We start from the raw sequence: 25,418 nt of genomic DNA, 5'->3' as shown, positions 1-25,418 counted from the left end.
AACAAATGTATCGTAATATTTGGTTCGTAAACAAGATAAAAAAAATATCAAAAATCTTAATGGAACCGGTTCCCGATGCACCCATTGGCATCTATGAATTAAATACTGTAACTTTTGGGTCTATCGTCATCTCCCTTTCAAGCTATCAGAACCATCAAACAACTTTCCCGAGACGAATGTTCCAAATTTCTCAATCTATTTCTAGAATTCTTGAGAACGATGTCTATATTGATGATGTGGTTACAAGTATCGACTCCTTGGATACGCTAAAACCATTTGCGAGGTTTGCAGACTGTATTATCGTCTGGTGGTTTTGAATTAAAAAAGTGGGAATCTAATAATTCTAATCTGCGTAAACTTTTTTCCTGATTCTGATGTACAAATAAACATTTCTCTAAATCGGATTTTCAAATGGAATCTTCTACAAAGGTATTGGATTAAAATGGGATCCCTTATCAGATAATTTTTCATTCGAAATAAAGCTTACGTGGAGAAAATGGACAAAGAGACAACTTCTTTCAGTAATAGCGCGAATCTGGGATCCTCTGGGTTTCCTAACTCCGATAGTTGTTAAGATAAAATATTATTGAAAAAAATTTTGACCTTAAAAATCGATTGGGATGAGGAATTACCATCATTTATTATTACATCATGGTTAGCCGTATTTCCGAATTAGAGCATCTTAATAACTATCAGATTCCGCGTTATCTCGAAACGTCAAAACAAAACAAATGTACATTATTTGGTTTCGCGGATAGTTCAGAGCAAGCGTATGGAGCGGTAGTTTATATTAAATCTCTTGGCAATCCGAATTTTTCTTGTTGATTTCAAAATCGCGTGTAACACCGATTAAAAACCAAACATTAGCCAGGCTTGAACTTTGTGCCTGTCATTTACTGTCAAAACTTCTGAATTTTATATTAACGAATAACCAACATAGTATAGATTTTGATTCTATTTACTGTTTTTCCGATTCTATGATTGTCCTTCACTGGTTAGCAGGACCGGCTACTCGTTGGAAAACATTTGTAGCCAATAGGGTAACAAAAATACGGGATCTCATTCCTAATGCACAATGGCTTCACATTCCTTCTAATCAAAATGCAGCCGATTGTGTTTCTCGAGGTCTTCGACCTAAGGATTTTATCCAACATAAGAATTGGTTGTTTGGGCCGGATTGGTTGAATGGTCCTATATCAACTTGGCCTGCAAAAACGGTTGAACCTTCCGGAGATATTGATCAAGAAAGAAAAGCTAACGCTCTAATAGTAAAGAGTGTCATACCACCGATCAATCCTTTATATGAATTAACGCAAAAATTTTCTAATTGGTGCAAACTTGTAAGAATTTTCGCTTATATATTGAAGTTTTGTAAAATTATAACAAATCGAAACCGACTTTTGACTTCAGATTTGAAACAAGCCGAGGTTATTATTATTCGTTTAGTCCAAGAACATCATTTTCGAAGAATTCAAACTATTAACGAACGGAAAGTCTTGTTCGAAGAAGTTTTGCCGACTAAATGTGGTTTTGGATTCTAATAATTGTTTACGCGTTAAAGGTAGATTAGGATTAACAACTAATAACAATCCACTTCTTTTGCCAAAAAAAGACCAAGTAGTAAATTGTCTCATAGATTACTACCATATTAATAATTTACATACTGGATCAAACTTAGTATTATCTTTATTGAGGCAAAAATATTGGATCTTGTCGGCTCGTGCAATAATTCGTAACGTCTCTCAAGTGTATAACTTGTTTTCGACAGAATCCGAAACCCATTTTTCCATTCATGGGCGACTTACCAGTACCGCGCATAACAGCCAGTAGAGCTTTCCTAAACGTCGGCGTTGATTATGCAGGCCCCTTCATATCTCCATGAGTCGTCACAGAGGCGCTCGAACCTACAAGGCTTATATATGCTTGTTCATCTGTTTAGCCACTAAGGCGATACATCTCGAATTAGCTTCAGATTTAACAAGCGATACATTTTTAGATTGCTTGAAACGATTCCTAGCCCGGCGTGGTCCTATCAAATGTATTTACTCCGATTGTGGAACCAATTTTATAGGAGCCAAAAATACTCTTGATTCCTTATTCCTTCTCCTAAATTCCGAAGAGTATAAAAAGCGTTTCAATGAATTATTGGTTTTACATGACATTGAATGGAAATTTAATCCACCGTTTGCCCCACATTTTGGAGGTATATGGGAGGCGAATATTAAATCAGTGAAGACCCATTTGTTTAAAGTTATAGGGTTGCAAATTTTATCCTACGAAGAGTTTAATAACAGTCCTCAATCAAATCGAAGCCTTACTGAATTCAAGACCGTTATGTTGGCTGAGCAATGATCCATCGGATCCTCAACCTCTTACGCCTGCGCACTTCTTAATGCAAGAGCCTCTGTCGGATTTGCCCGTTGACTATGAAAACTTGAATTTGACTAAAAGAAAACAATTGTTAGATCATATTGTCGCTTCTTACTGGAAGCGATGGAATGTGGAATATCTAACCGAGCTACAGGTCCGACAGAAATGGAATACAGTCACTAATCCTATTAAAAAGGGTGATTTGGTAGTTGTAAAACAAGAGAATGCGCGTCCGCTTCATTGGGGGTTGGGAAGAGTTGAAGAGGTTTTTCCGGGCCCTGATGGAGTGGTTCGAGTAGCATTGGTAAAAACGGGAAATACCCTAATCAAGCGGCCTGTTGTCAAACTATGCCCCCTACCTATTCAATAGTTTGTATCTGAATTATTCATTAAAAAAAAAAAAAAACTTTTCTATCTCATGATATATTTGCTTCTATATATAGTTTTGCCAATTTTCAATCTCCAGGGCGATGAGAACACCCCTCATAGTCTCTGGAAGATTCTTGTAAATGTCCAAAAAAATCTAGACCCTGGCGCGAAAATAAAACTTCCGCAATCTAGATTGTGTGAATGTGGTAGGTTGTGAGAGCGGGACCCTGGCGCGAGGTCAGGCTTCCGTAACCGATCTACTCTGAATGAAAGTTTGAATTTATTTTGGCAATTCTATCCTTCCTAATCATGAGGTTCACTATGTACCAATTTCGAGTATTTTCAGAAGTATAAAAGGCTAACCTTTTAGTCGGGGGAAAATGTTTGCGCCGCACCTGTGTAGGTTGTCGGACCTGTAAAAGGTTTGTTTTTCTACTCGGACAATACGTTTCAAATTTAGGCAATCGGGCAATTCTGACTCATAAAAAGGCCGATGCAGGCAATAGTTTTTGGCATTAAAATCAATTCTTTCCGTGCCTTTCATTCGTTCAGTTCCTTTCAGTGTTCGAGTCGATTTATTCCGTGGCTTTCATTCATTTTGGTTTAATTCATTCATTCAGTTACTTGCAATCAATACATTCAGTTCCTTTCAGTGTTTGTTATCAGTTCAATATTATCAGTGGATTAAATTTCTATTGTGTGTCAAGTCAACAGTTATTTTTATTTGTCAGTGTATTCGAATTTCTTTTCAACCTATCCAACCGACTACGCTGATGTTTCCAGATCCAACCAAATAGCTGCCGCGGCTTGGACTTCCAAAACAGATAACATTTTCATACAATATTAATTAGTGTTCATTTTTGTTTTTTTTCATTTATATAAAATTTATATAGAATATATTTTAGTTTATTATTGATTACGGAGTAAGAAGAATTTTATTTTTAATTTATATTTGTTTACCATTGGTTTTTGTTTTCTGAATACATTTAATTTTTTTATTTTTCCTCGAAGTATAAAATACTTCGAAAGGGGTTGAGAAACCCCCCAACATCAACAACATATATATATATATATATGTATATATATGTGTATATATATACATATATATGTATATATACGAGTATATATATATATATATATATATATATATATTATCCAACAAAATAAGGCGATTTTTTTGCTTATTTTATTATATAATTTCCAAGTTTCCAAATTTTATGAGCCCTTTAATAAAAATTGTACTATTTCTACCTCAAATATAATAGCTATAATTCATTATTCATAAATTTTTGCCAAGGTTTCCTAATTTAATTTCAATTATTCATCTGTACTAATAAACATTTATGACCCACAATGAATTTCAACGTATGAGCTTATAAATAACGATTTCAAAGCATAAATAATTTCCATCTACATAATAAACTATTTTGTAACTTATTATTCATCATGGCCAAACCAGCATTATTGATCTATTAAATTTATTGCTAGTTTAGATAATTTTAGCTTTATGGTGTTCTGGGTTCTGGTTTTTGATGTTGAATACATACAATGCAACCAAATGATATAATATCAATTTTGTTTAGATGTTCGGAATTTATTATGCACCGAGGATTATATTTACTGTGAATAAATACATAGTAACAATTGCATTGAAGTGTGCTAAATTTAATTTATCTAAACAAACATTTTTTATTTAAATTTTGTTAGTCTAAATGTTTCATAAAAAGGGGTTATTAAAAAAGTTAAGCCAGATAGAGTCTCAACACAGTGAGGTTTAGATGATATAACTTTTCATAACCTCAAAGTTTTGTTGCCTTTTTTACGCTAATTTTACCAATTTTCCAAAGTAGAAGTTTATTTTTGCCAAAAAAATCACAAAATAAATTTCTGATATTTTGACGTTTCAAGTCATTCTGAATCGTTTGATATCAAAATTGGAAAAAACATGTGTGTACATGCAAGATAAAACTTTACGGTTTTTTTTCAAAGACAGGTTCGTGGATTTAAAAAATTTAAATGTCATTCAATAAACCTCGACAAGGACTAATTTTAATGAATTTTTGAGCGGTTTGTTTCTTTATATACACCAAATAAACATAAAAATATTCCTTACAGTTTTTATCAGAAATCCTGATCCAGTTTTGAAAAATTCAAAAACTCTTCGAAGTATTTTGCTTTGGAGGCTGTTGATAAGGTTTTGATAAAGATCTTCCGGGCCGTTTCATCGTGAATAATTAATAAAAAATGTGATTTTTATGAATCTTTGAATAGCAAATATCTTAAAATATCATAGGCCTACATTAAATGATTAACTTATATAAATTCATTAAAATTTGATATAATGGGACACACATCAAGAGTTGGCTTATCTAATCAAAAGAGTGATTATGTCACATTATTATAAACTATTATTATTTGCACATATCAAGTGGTTCATACAACTTGCCTAAAGGCAGAATTATACTTATACTAGTTTTGTCTTCATTTAGTTAATCCATTTGCAATTACTTTTGATATCTAAAGTTAATTTTTCATATTTTTATCAATATTATTATTATTACTGTTATCATTTTATTAGTATTGTGGACTTTGTATGTTTGTTACAACTGGTATGAGTTTTAACAAACATACAAAGTCCACAATACCTATATGGACAGTTGACCAACATAGGAAATTGTTTCCAAACTTTGTGGATCCTTTCATGAGGAAACAAGTAAAAAGCACTATCCACAATGGGACGTTAATTTTTTTTATCGTCACTGATATCCGATTCAGAAACTTCTGCTTAGGTGTATCTTTACTATCGTCCACCTATAATTAAATGGGTGGACGTCGTCTGCGACAAGAGGCCATAAAATCTCCTTTCAGTTGTTCATACAAAACGATGATCGCGGTTTCGGTCATAAACTGATTTTATGGTCCACTTTACGATCAGCCGCGAACGAGATTATTAGAGACAAGGCCACTATTTTCTAATATATCCTGATATTTCATTGCCGGCTATTTTATTGGAATAGACGTTTTATGGCTTGCTTTGTAAGTTGAAAAGAAAAGTTCTATCAAGGTGCAGGGTAATGGATTTATGTTGAGGAAATGGCTATGCTTCTGGTTAACTTTGATTAAACTTCAATGGGGATGAGGATTAATTTTTAAATTCATTTAATCAAATGGTGATAAATTTTAATCTAATTGTTTTTACATTAGAATATCAAGCACTAGAAGATTAGGTTTGATGAGATTTATAGGGTGTTGAAATATCAAGGTTTTTATATATTTTTAACTTTACGAAGAAGATTTTTATATTTCTGTTAAAAAAATCATCTTGCTAATTGTGTGTTTTCTTAACAATTCAAGTTATTCTGAACCGTTTGAGACCAATATTGGAAAAAGTAGGTGTGTGTATGTGAGCGAATTTGACCTTTCATCAATATTTTCTCACAAACGCTGCACCAATTTCAAAATTTCAAAAATTTAGGAACCCTTCGATGAAGAAATTCGATAACATTGATTAAGTTTGCAAGATGATCAGCTGAGCCATTTCTTTGTATTTAGCAGAAAATTGCAAAATTCGTCGAGGTTTTAGCCAAAATTTTTGATCCAATTTTGAAAATTTATTAGCCGTTTGAAAGATATTAGTTAAGGATCATGTTGAGTGATTTATAATAAAAATCATCAGAGCGGTTTCTTTGTAATTAAATGGTAAAAACAAATTTCAAGGATTTTAATGAAAATTAACATGACGATAAAGTTAATGATCTAAACAAGTATCCGAAAATATTATAGTCCTACGAAAAGTCAGTATAAAAAAATTTTAAAGTTGGAATTTCAGGACGAGAAACAGAAGTTTGTGTACTATAACTATTAAAATTACAAATATTATAACTTTGGTTAGAAGATATCAACTGGAAATTTTATTCATTAGATTTTAGTGGAAGCAAAAAATTTATATTCGATATAAACTCTAAACTTTCGTCTAAATATCTAAATCTTATTTTTTTGAATAATTCCATTATTTACATGTATCAAAAAGTTCATGTAACTTGCCTGTAGGCTATATGATACTTATAACTAGTTAAATATATATTTTTGTTCAAAAAAGCTAACAGATATATTTAGGCGTTAGGAAAATTCTACTTATGATTTCATATAAATCTATTTTGAGTTTTATGGCGCAAAGTTTCAATTATAATAACAAATAATTTTCAGGACCATAAAACACTTCTTAACTTAATTTTTAATCACTTATCTTTATATTCTATCAAATTATTTCCGTTTCATTTAAAATGGAATATTTTATGAAATAATAAAAAACTCGTAAACCCATTTATCGAGTTTGCATCATACATTAGTAATTTGAGATCCTATTTCCTAAATTAAAATTACGAGAGGTAATGAACGAAATGTTTCCAATTAGTGTTTCATTTCATTCAATTACTCAGTATTACTTTAACGTTTGAATTGGACACTTGATCAAAAATTATTCTGTTTGTTAATTTGACATTCATTAATGGCACTGATGATTACCAGAAATAATCAGGTGAAAGATATTGTTAGTTAATTATTGATAATTGATTGAAGATTATATTTAGACATTCAAATATCTGCTATCATTTAAATTTTTTTTTGTTTTATTCAAACCCCTGTATTAACTAGTTGTAAGTGGCACTGTGCCTTAAGGCAAGTTGCATGAACTTTCCCACATATGTAAATAATCGACTTAAGCAATATGAGTGATTTATAAATATACCCAGTTGCTGCGAGGCAAATTATTATGTTATTAATTATTGCAGATTATTCAATTTTGTATAAATTTTTTTATTACACAATTTTAATTATAAACACAGTTAGATTATTCAACAGTTATAAAATAACTGGTGAATAATCCAAATTTTAATTATTTTTTGTAATTGAACCACTTTTCGTAAGACTATAATATTTTGATATATTTTTTAAGAACAGGTACACTATCTTCATACAAAGATCCATGGATATATCCATGACTTTAAGACATAAAATATTGAAATATTGAAAATTTGTATTGTATTTGTATTTGTATTTTTGATACGTTTGCTTTTTTCTAAAACATTAAATTTGGTTGTGGAAAAATCTTTTCATTTTTTATTTTTTCCAATGAGAGCCAGATATAAAGATTCTTTTAGATTTGAATTTTTGTTGTGCATCTTTCAGTGTTTTTAATTATCGTTTTTATACTTTTATGCTTGTGTTTTTGTCCAAAAAGTATTTGAATATTAATCCTGCTCATATTAATAATTAAATTCCAATTACAACAACGAAAGTCCCTTCGCGATTCTAATTAAGCCTGAGCATTGCAAATTTCTGCGTTGAGTATGTAAATCCCCGCGGTAATTCAGAGCGTGCGGCAGATGTTTCGGACAGTTGTCCTGTCGCCGTCACCTGACTTTGTGCACTGGGAAAATAAATGCATAAATCAGAATCGTCTAACAAATATTTGCTGAAACTCCGGTTTAAATATTTATTCGCAAAGTTTCCGTGGAGCGCGTTTTCATAACACGCCTCGCAACATTTTCTTCGGCTTGATTAGAACGACGGCGAACGGCAAACTCGGCGCGCAAACACGACGCCGCCCGGGTGATTGCATTGTGGAAAATAACGCCTTGTGAATTTTTCATATGATAATTCTGATTGCGAATGCCCGGGATTCGGCAACAAGCCATATTTTTTGTCTTGTTCAATTATTTTCCTTAATATTTGAGTGACTCTATGCGAAATGGATGAAGTAGCATCCAATTTCTCATAAAGAATTCTTTTCTTTGTTACACTCATATATGAAAATCCCATTTCTTATGGTTACTATTTCAATCGAATTCGTGATGGCAAGGCTATGTTATGAAGAACTTTCCATACATTTTCGTTCTAAATATTGACAAAAAGCCATGTGGTTGCTCTGCAGTAAGGTTTACTTAGGTTGTCGATAGAAAACCTAACCAAGAAACCGCACAAATGTCAAAAAACATAAACGATCTTAGATAACAGGACCTTTCTGACCCAGCTTCATAACATACAAGTGACGTTGCAGTTTATGTGTAAAACGTCTGAATGCACAGCAAATCCATGACATTTTGCGCAATAATAACGCAAACTGAAACTTTATGAGAGTACAAAGGGTGTCAAAAATGACAGGCTTGCACACTTCTGTTTACTGCATTGGGGGACAGTACCTATGATTTTTATTTTAAAGGTTTTTTACAGGATAAAATTTTCTTTTAAAGAAATTAATACTTACTCTTGTTATAAGGGGTCCATTAATCACGTGAGGTTTTTAGAGGGAGGTTTTGACAAAAACTCACGAAATATCACATGGGGGAGGGAGGGGTAGAGATTAAGATATCACGTATATTTATTTTTTAAACAATTTTTTTGAAAAAGTTTAAACATTTTCAAAAACAATTAAAAAATTATACAGTTTTTTCACGTAACTAAAAACTCACATGATGTTTGGTGAGAGAGGGGGGTGATTTTAAATATCACCATATATCACCAAGGGGCAGGAGGGTCCAAAAATTCATAAGAACTCGCTCACGTGATTAATGGACGCCCTCTAATAAGCCCTAAGGCTTCTCATACACTACTTTAGTATAAAAATTTTATAAAAAATCTGAAAACACAAAAATTCAATATTTTATAATACTTCTTGAATGATAAAACGCCGTAAATAAAACGAATTTATCGCTTGAAATATTTTCTATAGAAACTTGTCATTTATGGTTTGAGTAATTGTTTTACAAACTTGTATATTCCTATTATGGATACCTGAAGGCCTGAAGATAATACTTCGGTAATAATAATAAAACTTTGCAATAACATGTATGCAGATTAATAACGTTTTTGATCCAAATCGATGTAAATATATTCAGTAACACATGTTTATTAAATAATTGCATGCAAATTAACGTAACAACACTTGAAATTCATGAAATTATTATGCTTAATAATTAAAATTCCATGCTAAATTACATACTGAAAAGAATCTAAAAATTACAGATAAAGTATGAAATACAAATTTAAATATAATGAACCATGACAAACAGTTAAATAAATATTAGCTGGTTTGCAAAAAAGAATTTCACAGTTATATTTGCATCCAGAATTAATTATATTTTTTATATGAACAAACTACAACAAATATATAAATTACTTTCAATTACCAAAGTTGAATCTTATAGTTTCTACAATTTGAATTACCTACTAACAATCTAATTAATCTCATTGATCTTATTAGAATACTTTCAATCAGAACCAATTTACCTTGTCTAATTTTCCAATTCTAACCCGGAATGCCTTTGTATTGAAGCATGTAATGTTTCGAGTGTTGTTATGTATGTTGCATAGATTATTTAATTGGCAATCTACTGAATAATTGATTACAATGGCTAATGGAGAATGTCATTCTATGATAATGCTGCAAGTAGAATAGAGATATCATAGCTTTAGACACATGATGATCAATAAATGAATTATATGTGCAACTAAATGGAAAAATAAATTAAATTGATAATCGAACTCTGTTTTTCGACAAATTGTTTTTAGCGCGTAAGTTGATTTAAAAGTTTCCATAATGAGCAAAGTTTAGAGTGGTAAGAAGTCTTTATAACTTTGCTAAGAAGATTTATTTTTAAAGGATAATTATTTTGATTAATTTGCAAAGTGGACGACAAAATGGATTACAAAAGAGATCATTTTGCTGTATTTGGATGGTTTAATTTCATAAAACATTATTTATATACCAAATTATAAGCGCTCTAAAGATTACACCTACAGTATCATTCTGTTGGATGTTTTGATCGTTTTCAGCAAAATTCTGTAAGATTTACCGGGGGGGGCTGTTTTTTTAATTATTTCCAAATACGCCTGAATAAAAGCACAAATGATTACTCTTACGATTAGAAGACTTATTTGTTTATATAAAAAACAACGTCAATACTCCATTGTTAGATTTTGACCTTGCTATGTAATCATGAATCCGCTGTTGAGAGAGGAGTAATTACAATATAATGCTAACTGTATAAAAGATTTTTTTATGTCAATAATATATTAATTGACGTATTTGAATACTAGAAAATTGATAAAAAATAGCTTAAATAAGGACTTGAAACTATTCAATAATTTATGAAAATTAGTGCTAGAAAGATTATGAAAGAAGCATACAAATGAACATGAATATGAGAATATGATAAATGTTTTAAAACAGCATTGGATTTACTGCAAATTTCTCAAAAATTTATTCTCTATCAGTTAAGAATTAATTTCTGATAGTTCAAACTAAATAAATAATGATAAAAGCAACTTTAATACAAATGATCATGAAATAAATATTTTAGAGAAGTTGCGAGCTCATCACATATGGTTTTAATAATTCCTCCTCTCTCAGTTAAGGATTTAAGGACCAATTCTCGAGAAAAATAGACCGTATAGTCCAGTTATTATAGTAAGTTCACCTCGGAATTCGAGATACCCAGCTGTAAGTCTGTAAATACTTGTATATTGACACCATAAAGTTGTCTCAAAACTTACGTATGGTACTGATACTCTACCATGTGTAGGTTTCGAGACAATTTTTAGGGTATCAATATACTAGAATTTACAGACTGACAGCTGAATGTCGCCAAGTCCGAGATTCTTACCTAATTTAAGCTTAAATGGCTGGACTAGTAACATAGTGATGTTATGGCAACCCTATGTTACGCTCCTTCCTTCATATAAAATGGTAGTAAAAACTGTCAAAATGCTATGGACTTGCTGTTTTATATATAAAACCTAACTTAGAAAATGCGCAAATGTCAAAAAAGAATGTTATTATAACTACATCTTTTACATAGCATTTTCGCTGTTTTTTCTGCCATTTTATATGAAGAAAGGTGCGTAACATAAATGTGCCATAACTGAATAATTCTGAATATTTGCTCCTAATTTTTTTATAGAATAGGCTGATGATCGACATCTCGTGAGAGATTCGTCTATGTAAAATACTCTGGCCACGTATTTATGAACTTTTTATAACTTTGGAAAATATGTTGAAAATCAGCCTGGGTTGAAAATGCATTTGAAAAATCGAAAACAATTGTGAAAAAAACCTTCAAAATAAATCTCAGATATAGGAAACTTTTAAATCAGAAAATTATATCCGCAAGTTCAACAAATAAAATTAAAACAAAGATTATCTGGTTTTCCAAAATTTATTTCAAAATAATATTAAACTCATCCTCCTTACCCTCATCAAAAACCAATTACGACTGAGTAAATGTTGTTACAAATGGCGAACATGTGCAGGGCTCTCAAAGTCTTGGCATAATGATCATCGAAGGACGACACCAGGAAGTTGGACATGGTATATTCGTTTCGGACATTCAGGACGGTTCTCCTGCACAGAGTGCTGGCCTGCAGGTCGGAGACATGATTTTAGCCGTGAACAAAGACACACTTCTGGGATGCGAATATGCAACGGTAAAACTGGATTCAGAAATATGATTGTTTTTTATGAATGGTTAATGAATGGATCATATTTGGTAAAATCTCTTCAACTCTAATAATCAGAACTAACAGAATCTAATATTCAGAACTATGACACGAATCTTTCTGGAAAAACCATGTGGTTGTCTATGGTTTTTTATATCTATTTCTTTGTAAATTATGTTTGAATCTACATACTACAGATATAATTTTTTATTTGTTTATTTATATATTATACTTTTTAATATTTATATATCTATAGTCATTATTCTTCATCTGATCTTCCATCTATATAAGAAACAAATCTCTTTCATAAATTAGGTTAGAGAATCACATTTTAAAATTCTACTGATATTTTCCTTATAACGTATGAAAAGTATATATATATATATATATATATATATATATATATAAATATAGGGTGTCCTAGAAGTTAACGTAAAGCTTTGACTTGGGTAGAGAGGATTGACCTTAACCGCCCCGAAAAAAATTAGAAAAAAAATATCTTAGGTTGTTGAAAATTGTGAGCTTTAAGCACAACCTAGAGCTTTGGTGATGTTATGACTATTTTGTAGTTATTGTGGTTAATTTTTATTAATTTTCTTGACAATTAAGATCAATACTTTCACCCCGTTTTGGCTCGACTTTAAGTTCTGAGACACTCTGTATATATTTGCATGATCTTTAAAAGAATCTTTTATCTCTGAATGCAAATTAACTATTATGTAATGAAAAACGTTATTAGAAAAGAAACGTCTTAGTTTATTACTATTTTTAACTTTAATTAACTTCCAGTCTTTTCTCTACTAATATCTATGAATATATTTAATCTTTAAACTATTAAAGAATATTTAATTAATCATTTATTTCTGAATTAAGCACGTGCATCATGATGAAATCTTACATTTCTAAATCTATTTTTTAATATTATTTTGTATATCTTTTGCAATCTGAAACTCAATTTACAAGATCAGAATCAATTTAAATAATTAAATTTTAAATACTTTATTTTTACTTCTTAGGAAATATAAATTTAACAAATATAGTAACCTAGAAGATTATTTAAAATTATGTAATTCAATTATTTTAAACGCTAGCGATTCAATGTGATATCGGTTCAGAAATTTAGATTTTCTAATTTATATTAATTATATAGAATTTTCACCTTCATATTTTATTTAGCTGCGGTTAAAACACATAAAATTCGTGTGACCGACATTATATTATAAATTTATTTCTAAACACTTAATTAATTAATTAGTGTTTATACATATTGTCATATATTCTATTCATTATGTTACATGACTCAGTTTCTCAGAATTTCAAATTCCATCATCATAAACCTTATAATTAAATGGGAAAACTTTTAATGATGATTCTCTAACGGACTGCGCTAATATAGATATTACAATTTATAATAAATTTTACATTTTTATATAAAATCTCTACAAAAATAGTTTGAATAAAATAATATCAAACGCAAGAACATAATAAATAATAAGCTCATGGGTTTTATATGCTGACAGATATTCTAATTAGAGCAAGGATATTACATACATGAAAAAGTTAGCTGGGTTGGTTTTTATAAAAGAAAAAACAGCGGCTCGTATACAAATATTGCGTTGTTTGAAAAATATAATATTATATGAGATACTGTAAAATAGTTTACGCTGTTTATAACTATTTTTGTTTAATTCCTATAATATTCACGCCTAAAATACTCACTTATAACACAATACATTTTTTCTTTACTTTAGAATTAGCTTCGTTTATTATGTATTTCATGCATGTGCGTTATTTGTCTGATGTATGATTATTCGCTGATTATTTGATTATATATATATATATTATATATATATATGTAACATTTGCATTATTATCTAATCGCAATTGTTCATCAAATTATGTAAGTTGTGTGTTAGAAAAAACCTTCATTCTATCTAGATTTTTAGACAATTTTGAACATTTTCCTGCTATTTACAAAATTTTTACACAACTTATATTTACTGCCCAGACTAGATTTATGAATAATTTGAAACATTTTCGGACATATACAATTTGGGTGATTCTGTTTTTTTTGACAATTTGAAAAATCTACATACAATGTACAATATTTTCAGAAAATTTCTTATATTTTCATATGTTTATATTTTAGACAATTCATAGCAGTTACAACATTTTCATCCAATTTGCGATATTTTCTGATATTTATATTTTTCTCTATATTGGACTATCTCCAATTTTAGACAATCTACAACATGATTACACGAACTACAATATTAATAGAGTTTATAACATTTATTTTAAATTTACATTTTCAGACAATTTTCATGGTTTTACAAAAATTCACGCGACTTATATTACTGCCCAGTTAAGTTAAGTCCATTTTAAACAATTATAGTTTTTAAAAGCATAATTTTCATACAAGTTATTTACTGTCAGTTTACAATATTTCCAGACAATTTGATACATTTTCAGATATTTACACTTTTAGACAATTTAAAATATTTTCATACAATTTACAATACTTGCGACGATTACATTTTTAGACTTTCCACACCGCAAATCTGCATTCTCAGATATTTGCATTTTGAGACTATTTAGATTTTCTTAAATTTCTAACATTATCATACAATTTATAATAATTTCATACAATTTATATTTACAATCTGCTATATTTTTACATTTACATTTTCTGACTATCTACACTTTTACACAATATTCACACAATTTAAATACATTTTGATACAATTTATAATATTTACCGATTATTTACAATATTTTGAGGCAATCTGTTATATTTTACGTATTTATGTTTTCAGACTATCTACACTTTTAGACAACTTACAAAATTTTCAAATAATGTACATACATTATCATAAAATTTACAATATTGGCAGACGATTTACAACATATTCAGACAACTTACGATTTTTTTATTTTTAAGCAGAAAATAGATAATTCCAGTTCCTTCATAAAAAAATTTCTTTCCAATTATTGCGACATTTTTTTTCATTCTTTCCAAACCCAAATTATATCATTTTCATTTTGTCTAATTCTACTCTGAACAATTTAGGCTGCGTCTACTCTGAAGAAAACTGAAGGAGCGGTGGTTTTGACTGTTTGCAACCCAAACGATCCTGATAAAAACGCGAATGCGGCGAAGCCACCGTCTGGTGCGACGCTCAAAGCCCCGATTGCAGCTGATGCAGTTAAAAAAGAGTCGCCCAGGGCGGGCGGACCGGCCAGCAGACCTGGACCATCGCCGGCTAGAATACGTAAGGGTAATTAGGACATTGGGATAGATTATTAGTAGAAATAATATAATAAACTGATTATTGTGATGAATTGTTTAAATATTAACTAACCTATCGAACATATGAAAAATGTATATGATATATGATATGATTCGTTCTTATATAATCTATAAATAAGCTTTGAACTTGCGAAAATGGAAAATAAAGTGGTCTAGTGGTCCTAGTGATGTAGATCTTACGGTTTAGATATTTCTGTAAAGAAAACGTATGAAGTATTATACATCGTTAGAAAGGTCTCAAAATTCTTAGTTTTTTTCCCATATATCGCAACTTCGAATTCTGAACGGTGTGGCCTGCAGGCGACTTGCTATCAAAAAATTTCAGGAAAATCGGAAAATCTCGAGAAAATTATATGAAAACACTTAACCATTTATATACCATTTTATTCCTAATTTTATTCTGCATCTTTCGTACGAACAAAGTTTTTTCGTATCTTTTACAGTTTAGATAGTATAAAGCAATCTGTGTAGTTGTTAACTAGTCAAAATGCAAAGTGCGGTTAGGTTCGAGAAACACTCCTCACGATTCGATATTTCTGTAAAGAAAACATATAAAGTATTATACATCGTTCAAAAGGTCTCAAAATTCTTAGTTTTTTCCTATATATCGCAACTTCGAATTCGGCACGGTGTGGCCTACAGGCGAGTTACTATCGTAAAATTTCAGGAAAATCGGAAAATCTCGAGAAAATTATATGAAAACACTTAACCATTTATATACCATTTTATTCGTAATTTTATTCTGCATCTTTCGTGCGAATAAAGTTTTTTCGTATCTTTTACGGTTTAGATAGTATAGAGCAATCTGTGCGAATGTTAACGTGTCAAAATGCAAAGTGCGGTTAGGTTAGAGCAACACTCCTCACGATTTGATATTTCTGTAAAGAAAACATATAAAGTATTATACATCGTTAGAAAGGTCTTAAAATTCTTAGTTTTTTTCCTATATATCGCAACTTCTAATTCCGCACGGTGTGGCCTACAGGTAAGTTGCTATCGATAAATTCCAATTTTTAAATGGGCCACCCTATATGTTTTGGAAAATATTATTGCGCATCGTTTTTTCAAGCAAGTATCAGGTCTAACCGTTTGCGACGTAACGTGATAAATGTGACAATATTTAGATATTCAGTTTCTCATTACGCTATAGTTTTAACAGTTGAAATATTTCATAAATGGTCAAGAATTAGCATTAAGAATTGAATTGTCTTTCATATATCATATATTTGTATTTTAAACTATGTGAACGGCGAGTAAGACTTCCGAAATGAAAGGAAAATTGAAAAAATTTAGAAAACTTGTTTGTAGGCACTTCTCGATTAACGTTTTTCTTCATTGATATGTGGATAATCTTTACTAATTCTAATTAGAACAATTTCTCAAACATCTTTAGAATTAAAAATATGAAAAGTGAGAAATATTTTTGCCTAATTTTGTTCTAGTTTAAGTATCAAAATTCTCGAAATAATTTTTAATATTTGTTTGAATATAATCTTTAAGCTTATAAGGCTACTTTTATAAGGCATTGTAATGTAATGGATTGGATATAAATGGATATAATTGATAATATAAAGTACTCATACCGAATATATAAATTTGGTTAGTTTTATTAAGCAACTTGACCAAATTAATCACTATTATAAAATAAATATTTAAAGATTAACAAACCCATAAAACATATAAAAACTATTCTGTAAACAAGCTCTGAACGTGCAAAAATTGAAAATATGTTTTGGTTGCATTAGTGGGAAATATTTACTAATTAGTAAAATATTCATAGCATTAAAAGAATGTTAAACAAAAATAAATTATATGAATAACTAGAACAGTACAAAATTATTTAAAAATAATATAATTGCTAATATGAAGAGTGGGAATTTTCTACTGGAAAATTCCTTTGACTAACTTTGTGAATTTTCACGATCAAAATTATCGAATAATATTTAACACATATTTTTATATTTTTATATTTATTACATTAATTTCACTAGATTGATTAATATACATATTGTTGACGATATATTTATGTGTTACCACTCCATGGTATAACACCCTCACAATAATCTACAATATGTAACATATTTAATTAGCTAGTATATTTAAAAAATATGATATTTAATATGCTAATTATTTGAGACTTCTAGTAATCGTCACAATTTTCATATGCATTATTTTAATATCTATTTGTTCCTCAATGAGACAAATCTTATTAGAAATGAATATTGATATGTCTCTTACTTCTTCTTTATTTTTGATTTGTCTCTTAAACTCTCGCCTTGAAGATTCGCGAATCCACGTTCAATTTGTTTCAAACTCATTATGTTGAAATAAATATTGCAAATATTGGTTTTCATTTTCCTTGATTCTGATTTTCCTCTTTCAATTTTCCGCAGATCCTATAGTAGACCCTGCCACTTGTCCCATCGAGCCTTGCAAGGAGACCTACATCGAAATACACACAGAAGGAAAAGCTCTGGGGATTGTAGTGGCCGGCGGGAAAGATACACAAGTTACCGTAAGTACTTCTAAGCACTTTCTAATCTTATTTATCTTTAATTCATTTTATGTTATTTATTTTTCTTGGAATTTACACAGTATAAACATGAGAAATAACCCGAATATCAAAAAATATATATAAGAAATCAAACGTAGCTTATTTAAACAACACTAATTGAAGTATATTGTGAAACATATTAAAAGCGAACTTTATCTCATTTAAAATGAGTGAAATATCATGCAGCAGCTCAATAAACATTATGAAACTAGTGCCAAAGATACCTTTTTGATATATTTTTTAATTGAGGGCGTATGTTTTACTAACAAAAAGCCCTATTTACCTAGGCTTACTAACCCGAACTTGCTACATTTCTCAAATAAATATCAATAAAATGAGCAAAAATTGCATGCAGGAGATTAGCATCATTAAAATTATATATAAAAATCTTGTCGCTAAAAGCAAGCATTCGCAGATTTTTTGCAAAAAAATAGAACATAGTTCTGAAAAAGGAATAGAAAATGCGCAGAGGATAAGTATCTAAGAAAAACTTTAACAAGTGTAATAGGATAGAAATAAAGTGCTAAATAATATTTTTTTTGTCCAAATCTAAATATAATTCTTTTTCAGGGTGGTGTGGTCGTTCACGAAATTTACCCAGACGGTCCAGCAGGCAAAGATGGAAGACTGAAACCAGGCGATCAACTTTTAGAAGTCAACAGCGTCAAAATGGTGCCCGATTTATTACACGAAAGGGTCTCGTGGCCGTAAAGCAGTTATTACCAAAAGTAAATGCTTGGTAAACAAAATTATCTTACTAGTTTTGCTAAAGTTTTATTATTTTTCAGATGAGAATGGTTGTCTTCAGATCACAACCACTGGAAACTACCACTATTGATGTTCAATTAGTAAAGAAACCTGGAAAAGGTTTGGGCATTGTTTAAAATCCAGGAAAGGGAGTCCTGGTGTATATGTTTCAGATATCGTAAGTAACTGAGTAGAAAACTATCCAGAATCTTGATTTCCTGAAATTCGACCTGATCAGTCGAATGTAGATTTTGCATTAATCATAATTTCGTAAAAAAAATCTAGGCTTGTATTTAAAAATTAATTAACTGTTATTGAATCAGTATAGTCTGATTGTTTTAAATTTATCATCTTGTAAATTAATTAGTCATAATTACTTATTATGAACGGAAGTATCCATTGAGAGATTGCAGGATAGATCACTGATTTATATCAAAAAATTGATTTTCAAGTCTGGTCGAATACCCAGATATATAATAGATTTTATGATATAGTTTTACTAATATCTTTTTAACTTCCCGTAGGGCAGGTTGTAGTTATAGCAAAAAATTTGAAAATGAAAATTTTTATATATCTTTACGTTTCAAAACCTTCTGAACATTTTGGCATACCTTAGAAAAAATAGATGTATGTGTGTGTATGTGTGTGTGTGTGCGTGTATGTATGTGTGTTCGGATACAAATTTTCGTCGACGATTTCGGGAACACGGATGAAGCGATTTGAATAATTAAAAAAACATTCGATTTGTATTGATAAGGAAAAAATTTTGCACATTTTAAAAAAAGTTATACGAATTTAAAGTTTGACGATTTTTTTCGTCATGATTTTGTACTGAAAGTTAAAAACCGTAAATACAATTATGTAGAAAATTTTATAAGCTTTTCATCTATGTAAGATAAATTTATGTGCTTAAATAAGTTTTTCCACAATTAAAATAAATGTCAAAAAATGTGCTCGCAAAACAATTCTTATCGATTAAGCTGATTATTTACTCCTTTCATGCAACTTGCCTTGAAGCAAAGTGCCACTTACATTCAATTAATTTCATATTTAACATTATATATGTTTACATACTGATCCAGAATGTCCTTGACCACTTTTCTATTTATTTTTTCATTATAATTCAAGGTTTGTTGAGTTCTAATACTATTTGTAATTCCTTGAGAGACTCAGACTTCTTTGATAAACTTCTTTCGTTTATTTCATCCTTGTTACTGAAGAAATAAATTTTATATATTAATTGGAGTATATTAACAAATTTTTAGAATGTTGTTCTGCGACCAATCACAGTACTCGAAAATGACGTATATTTTTATCGCTAATTGTGATTGGCTAATTAATGCTGTTCGTTTTTTTTCGTTTTTCTTCGTCCCTTTTGCATCGTCTATAAATAGGGGATGCGCGAAGGAATTCTTGGCAGTCGCCGGCCGTGGCCGGCGCCGGTGTCACCTCGGGTGGCACTGAAAGCCCTCGGGGCACCAGACCGGTCGCTCCCTTTGGAGGTGGACTGGACAGGAGCTCCGGGCCTCCGCCGGAGACTCCCGGCTGCGGAGTCTCCCAGGCCACGGAGTCTCCTGGGCCACGGAGACTTCCGGCTGCGGAGACTACCGCGTGCGGAGACTCCGGGCCACGGAGACTCCGGCTGCGGAGACTCCCAGCTGCGGAGACTCCCGGGCCAGAGACTCCCGGCTGCGGAGACTCCTGGCTGCGGAGACTCCTGGCTGCGGAGACTCCGGGCCACGGAGTCTCCCGGCTGCGGAGACTCCCGGGCCACGGGGGCTCCGATCCCGGAGACCCCGGGCCACGGAGACTCCCGGCTGCGGAGATTTCCGGCTGCGGAGACTCCCGGACCACGGAGACTCCCGCGGAGATTCCGGGACACGCAGAGATTCCCGGCCGCGGAGATTTCTGGCCAAGCAAAGACTCCATGCCACGGAGACTCTGGGCGTCGGGAAAATCGAATTAGAATATCGTAAGAATGCAATTTGAATGTGCTTCCTCGCAGCACGAAGTCTCCGCGGCCGGCAGTCTCCGTGGTCCGGGAGTCTCCGCAGCCGGGAGTCTCCGCAGCCGGGAGACTCCGTGGCCCGGGAATCTCCGGGATCGGAGCCCCCGTGGCCCGGGAGTCTCCGCAGCCGGGAGACTCCGTGGCCCGGGAGTCTCCGGGATCGGAGCCCCCGTGGCCCGGGAGTCTCCGCAGCCGGGAGACTCCGTGGCCCGGGAGTCTCCGCACGCGGGAGTCGCCGCAGCCGGAAGTCTCCGTGGCCCAGGAGACTCCGTGGCCAGGAGACTCCAGGCGGGAGACTCCGCAGCGCGGGAGACTCCGCAGCCCAGGAGACTCCGCAGCCGGGAGTCTCCGGCGGAGGCCCTGGAGCTCCTGTCCAGTCCACCTCCAAAGGGAGCGACCGGTCTGGTGCCCCGAGGGCTTTCAGTGCCACCCGAGGTGACACCGGCGCCGGCCACGGCCGGCGACTGCCAAGAATTCCTTTGCGCACCCCCTATTTATAGACGATGCAAAAGGGACGAAGAAAAACGAAAAAAAACGAACAGCATTAATTAGCCAATCACAATTAGCGCTAAAAACACACGTCATTTTCGAGTATTGTGATTGGTCGCAGAACAACATTCATCTAAAATTATTTATTTAATTGTAAAAGAACACCTCATTGCTTATCTCAAGTATAAAGAATAAATGACCTTTTGATGGTAATATTTTTATGAGGAGTTTTTGAAGTATATAAAGTTGCTATAGTTCGTTATAGCGTGTTAAATAGTATTGTAGATCGTTTAATTGTAAACACATTTCCCGAAATAAACATTCGTTCAAATTAGAGATCAATATGTTGCCTAAATAAAAATGCGTAGAAACAATAACGATAATTTTTGAAAATAAAATATGAATGTATTTTATTAGGTAAGTTATACATTAATGTATACCATCACAAAGAAAATTTTATAAACTGTACAAAACCCTAATTCAATTATTAACAATTTATACAAAAATTTTGTGTAAAAAATATTTTTTCAATAAAGTGCACTTCTTTCACAACGTTGATAAATAGCTACTTGTGTTAAACAGAAACATATATATATATATATATATATATATATATATATATAATATATATATATATATATATTATATAATATATATATATAGCATATATAAAATTCTTATGTTAATTACTTACATTGATATTTTCCAATTAAATTTCAACTTTTTGTACAATATTTTCATATTTTCAGTAACTTTAAACAGTTCATTTTTGGAAATATTAAAAACTGTCAAATTATTCCTTTGTTCCTAATTGTTCATAAAATTCTGCAAAAACACTATTAACCAATTAAGCACACATAACTATATATATATATATATATATATATATATATATATGTTTAATATGAACAAAGCAGCACTCAGATTTTTTAACACAACTTTATTTTATAATTACAAACGTTTCGAGACCATGGTGTGCCTCATCTTCAGTGTAATTTCAAAAAACAATTACTTATTACTATACATTCTTTAATATTTCATTTAAAACTATATTTAACTTTTGAATATAAACCACCAACTATTCCTTGCATTGACAAGTGACAATTGTTGCATTCAATGTTTGACACGGCACTAACCGAACTGTGACAGTTACAGAATTATTCGAAACAAATCTGAAGTGTCTGCACGGAGACAGGATGGGTAACATTAAAATGTAAAAAAGGAAAGCGCTCGCATACAAAAATCGATGATTTTGAAAAAACAGATTAATTTATTGAAAAGAATAAGATAAATGAAAAAATTATAAATCATTAATGATGTTTATATAAGTGTCGTGCAAAATATTTGTGTCGGTTCTCAGATTTATACCATGTTATGTTTTTTGAAATTACACTGAAGATGAGGCACACCATGGTCTCGAAACGTTTGTAATTATAAAATAAAGTTGTGTTAAAAAATCTGAGCGCTGCCTTGTTCATATTGAACATTTAATATTCGTTCCACTCATATCACAAAATTATATATATATATATATATATATATATATATCTTTTTTTCAAGAATTTTCTTTTTGTATATCGAAAATAATTCAGATAATAAATAATTCTAATATACTTTAAACAAATAATTTCAACTTTGCAATTCAGTTTATATAATTCTTATAAATATTAGACAATGTTACAATATTTATAAAAATCTATATGAAAACATTTAATATTCCTCGATCAATTCCCGTTACGGTACGGGAAGTTCCAGCAATTTGCCTTAAGGCACGATGCCATACACCACTAGTTAATTTTTTTTTCCAAAGATTCCAGGATCTCCTGCCGACACGGACGGTCGAATTGCAGTATTGGATTCTTTAACTTCAGTTAATGGAGTCGACTTATCAGCTGCAAATGCCGAAGAATGCGCAGCAACTTTAAAAGTGGGCTGCCCAGCAGGTGGTAAAGTGTCTCTTGTATTTACCAGGTGGAAACCCACAGCCAAACGGTAGAGTCGACCGAAAAGTTCTAAAACCAAAATCGGAAATTAGTTTTTCTTCTCACAAATTGGAAACACTGACAAGTAATCGAACAAACAGCTATTGGAACTATAATAACAACTTTATTCTTGAATAATGCAATCAGTTTTCAATTTCCTAGGGTCACTTGTCTTAGAAAAATGAGGTTTGAGGATCATTTCCCATCAATAACGTTTTAAAATATACAGTACAATGATCTATTTTTTTTTTTCAATTTTAATGCAGTATTGTAGGTATCCACTATTTTGGATAACCTGATATGAAAGAAATTATTACTGATACAACTGCTATTGGGATCATTGATAAAAAGGCCATGATTTGATATCTGCTTTTATCCAAGACATTAATGTTATGGTACAAGACATAAATTGATTAAGGGTAATTTCAATATAATTTACGAAGCAAACTTTCTAGAATAAGTTAGCAGAATAATTTAATTCAAAAATATAATCTGTTATAATTCAGCATGAACTGAGAGATCACAACATCTTTCTTCGGAAGAATTTTATTCCTAAGATCGGCGAAGATAAATTTTATTTAATTAATTTCTCTACTCATTATACGAACCAAAATAAATCGTGGTACCAAATACGCAAATAAATTATAATAAAATTATATCTATATCAAATTGAACCCAACAATTACAACAAATCGTATTCGTATAAACGCATCTAAAAGTCAATTGTATAAACAAAAAAATATATGTTAAATAAAACGAAAAACTAAAACTTAGCAAATATTGTCATTAGAAAATATGAAAAAGATCAAATTAATATATTGAAAATTTTTAAACGAAAATATTAAGTGGTAGCAAACAGGAATGCTCAGACTTGAAAAGCAAATGGAAATTCAAATATTATCTGTTTATTTTTGAAATCGTATCTAACAAAATTAAAAATCGATTTGATGCTGAAATTGTACTAAAAGTTAAAGCTATGATAATATTTGAATAAGTATTAATTTGCGATATATAAAAGTGTATGATATGATACGATAGAATATACATACAATGTCTATTTTGAAGATTATAGTTTTATGATCAAAATAAAAAACAGTCCTTAAAATAAAGATTTTGATAAAAAATAGGTGTCATAGTTAAGTGTTAGGTAAATGTAAATATCTACATAAACATTAAACTTAGTTTTTAATTCATTGTCACGCATTGTAAATATATTTTTAAAAGTTCGCTGCTAATATTTTCTCACTAAGCATTATATTTTAGTCATTTATGTGTTAGAATAAATTATAGATGTACTATTTACTATGAATTAATTCAATCCAGTTCAATAGCTGTAAGATATAAGAAGAGAGATTTGTAAATAGTCAATCAAGTATATTTATTTTATTATTGTTGATTTAGTGATGATAAAATTCTATCAGTAGTTTGACAAAATTAGCAAAAAATAGGTAACATTTAGATAATCATATTTATTTATTTCAACAATCATTTCATTTTCATTATTAATCTAAAATTCAATTTTAGAATTATAAGTATCGTGATTTGTATTTGAAATTTTGTGATTTTATTTTATAGATATTTTGATTTCCAAGTTAAATTGACAAAAGCATATCAGTTTACTAAATAAATGAAATTTTAGATGGCTACATCTATATATAGCTAAATACTATTTAAATATCTATATATTTCTGTTGAATATTCACAAATACATATTTGAAAATTTTAAGTTCTAAGAGCCAAAGCAAGCCAAAGATAGGAAATAAACGGTTTATATAATATAATATAATTGAGATATTTGTATCAAATCAGCAAGAAAATAATTTCACAGTTTTCGATATTTTTGTGATTTTTCAATATTAATTGAAATATTTTTGTTTTGTTTATGGAAAAATGTATATTATATATAATGGTCAATCCACAATTGAAAAAAATAAGGCAAACATTTGTGATCTTGTCGATTGGAAACAAATATTTCTTATTTATGTATATATAAATAAATATTAATTATAATCTTTTACTTATAATTTCTCTTATAGCTATTACAATTATTGTCATACTGCTTTAAACTATTGTGATACTGAACGAAAAAAATAT

General features: G+C 30.9%; 1 protein-coding gene across 1 annotated transcript in view; it reads left to right on the top strand.

Annotated features, from left to right (window-relative positions):
• The window catches only part of LOC113368346 (inactivation-no-after-potential D protein-like), a 144,016-nt gene extending 119,580 nt beyond the window's left edge, over positions 1 to 24,436 (top strand). The window contains exon 13 of the mRNA XM_026609896.1: positions 23,153 to 24,436. Within this exon, the coding sequence (XP_026465681.1) occupies positions 23,153 to 23,338 (186 nt within the window). The 3' untranslated portion in view covers positions 23,339 to 24,436. The remainder of the gene's footprint in view (positions 1 to 23,152) is intronic.
• The last annotated feature ends 982 nt before the right edge of the window (positions 24,437 to 25,418 follow it).

This window comes from Ctenocephalides felis, unplaced genomic scaffold (genome assembly GCF_003426905.1).
Source record: "Ctenocephalides felis isolate EL2017-DRISC unplaced genomic scaffold, ASM342690v1 CF-g0.4_SCAFFOLD_01170, whole genome shotgun sequence".
NCBI classification, from domain to species: domain Eukaryota; kingdom Metazoa; phylum Arthropoda; class Insecta; order Siphonaptera; family Pulicidae; genus Ctenocephalides; species Ctenocephalides felis.
This window is presented reverse-complemented; position numbering and strand designations above follow the sequence as displayed.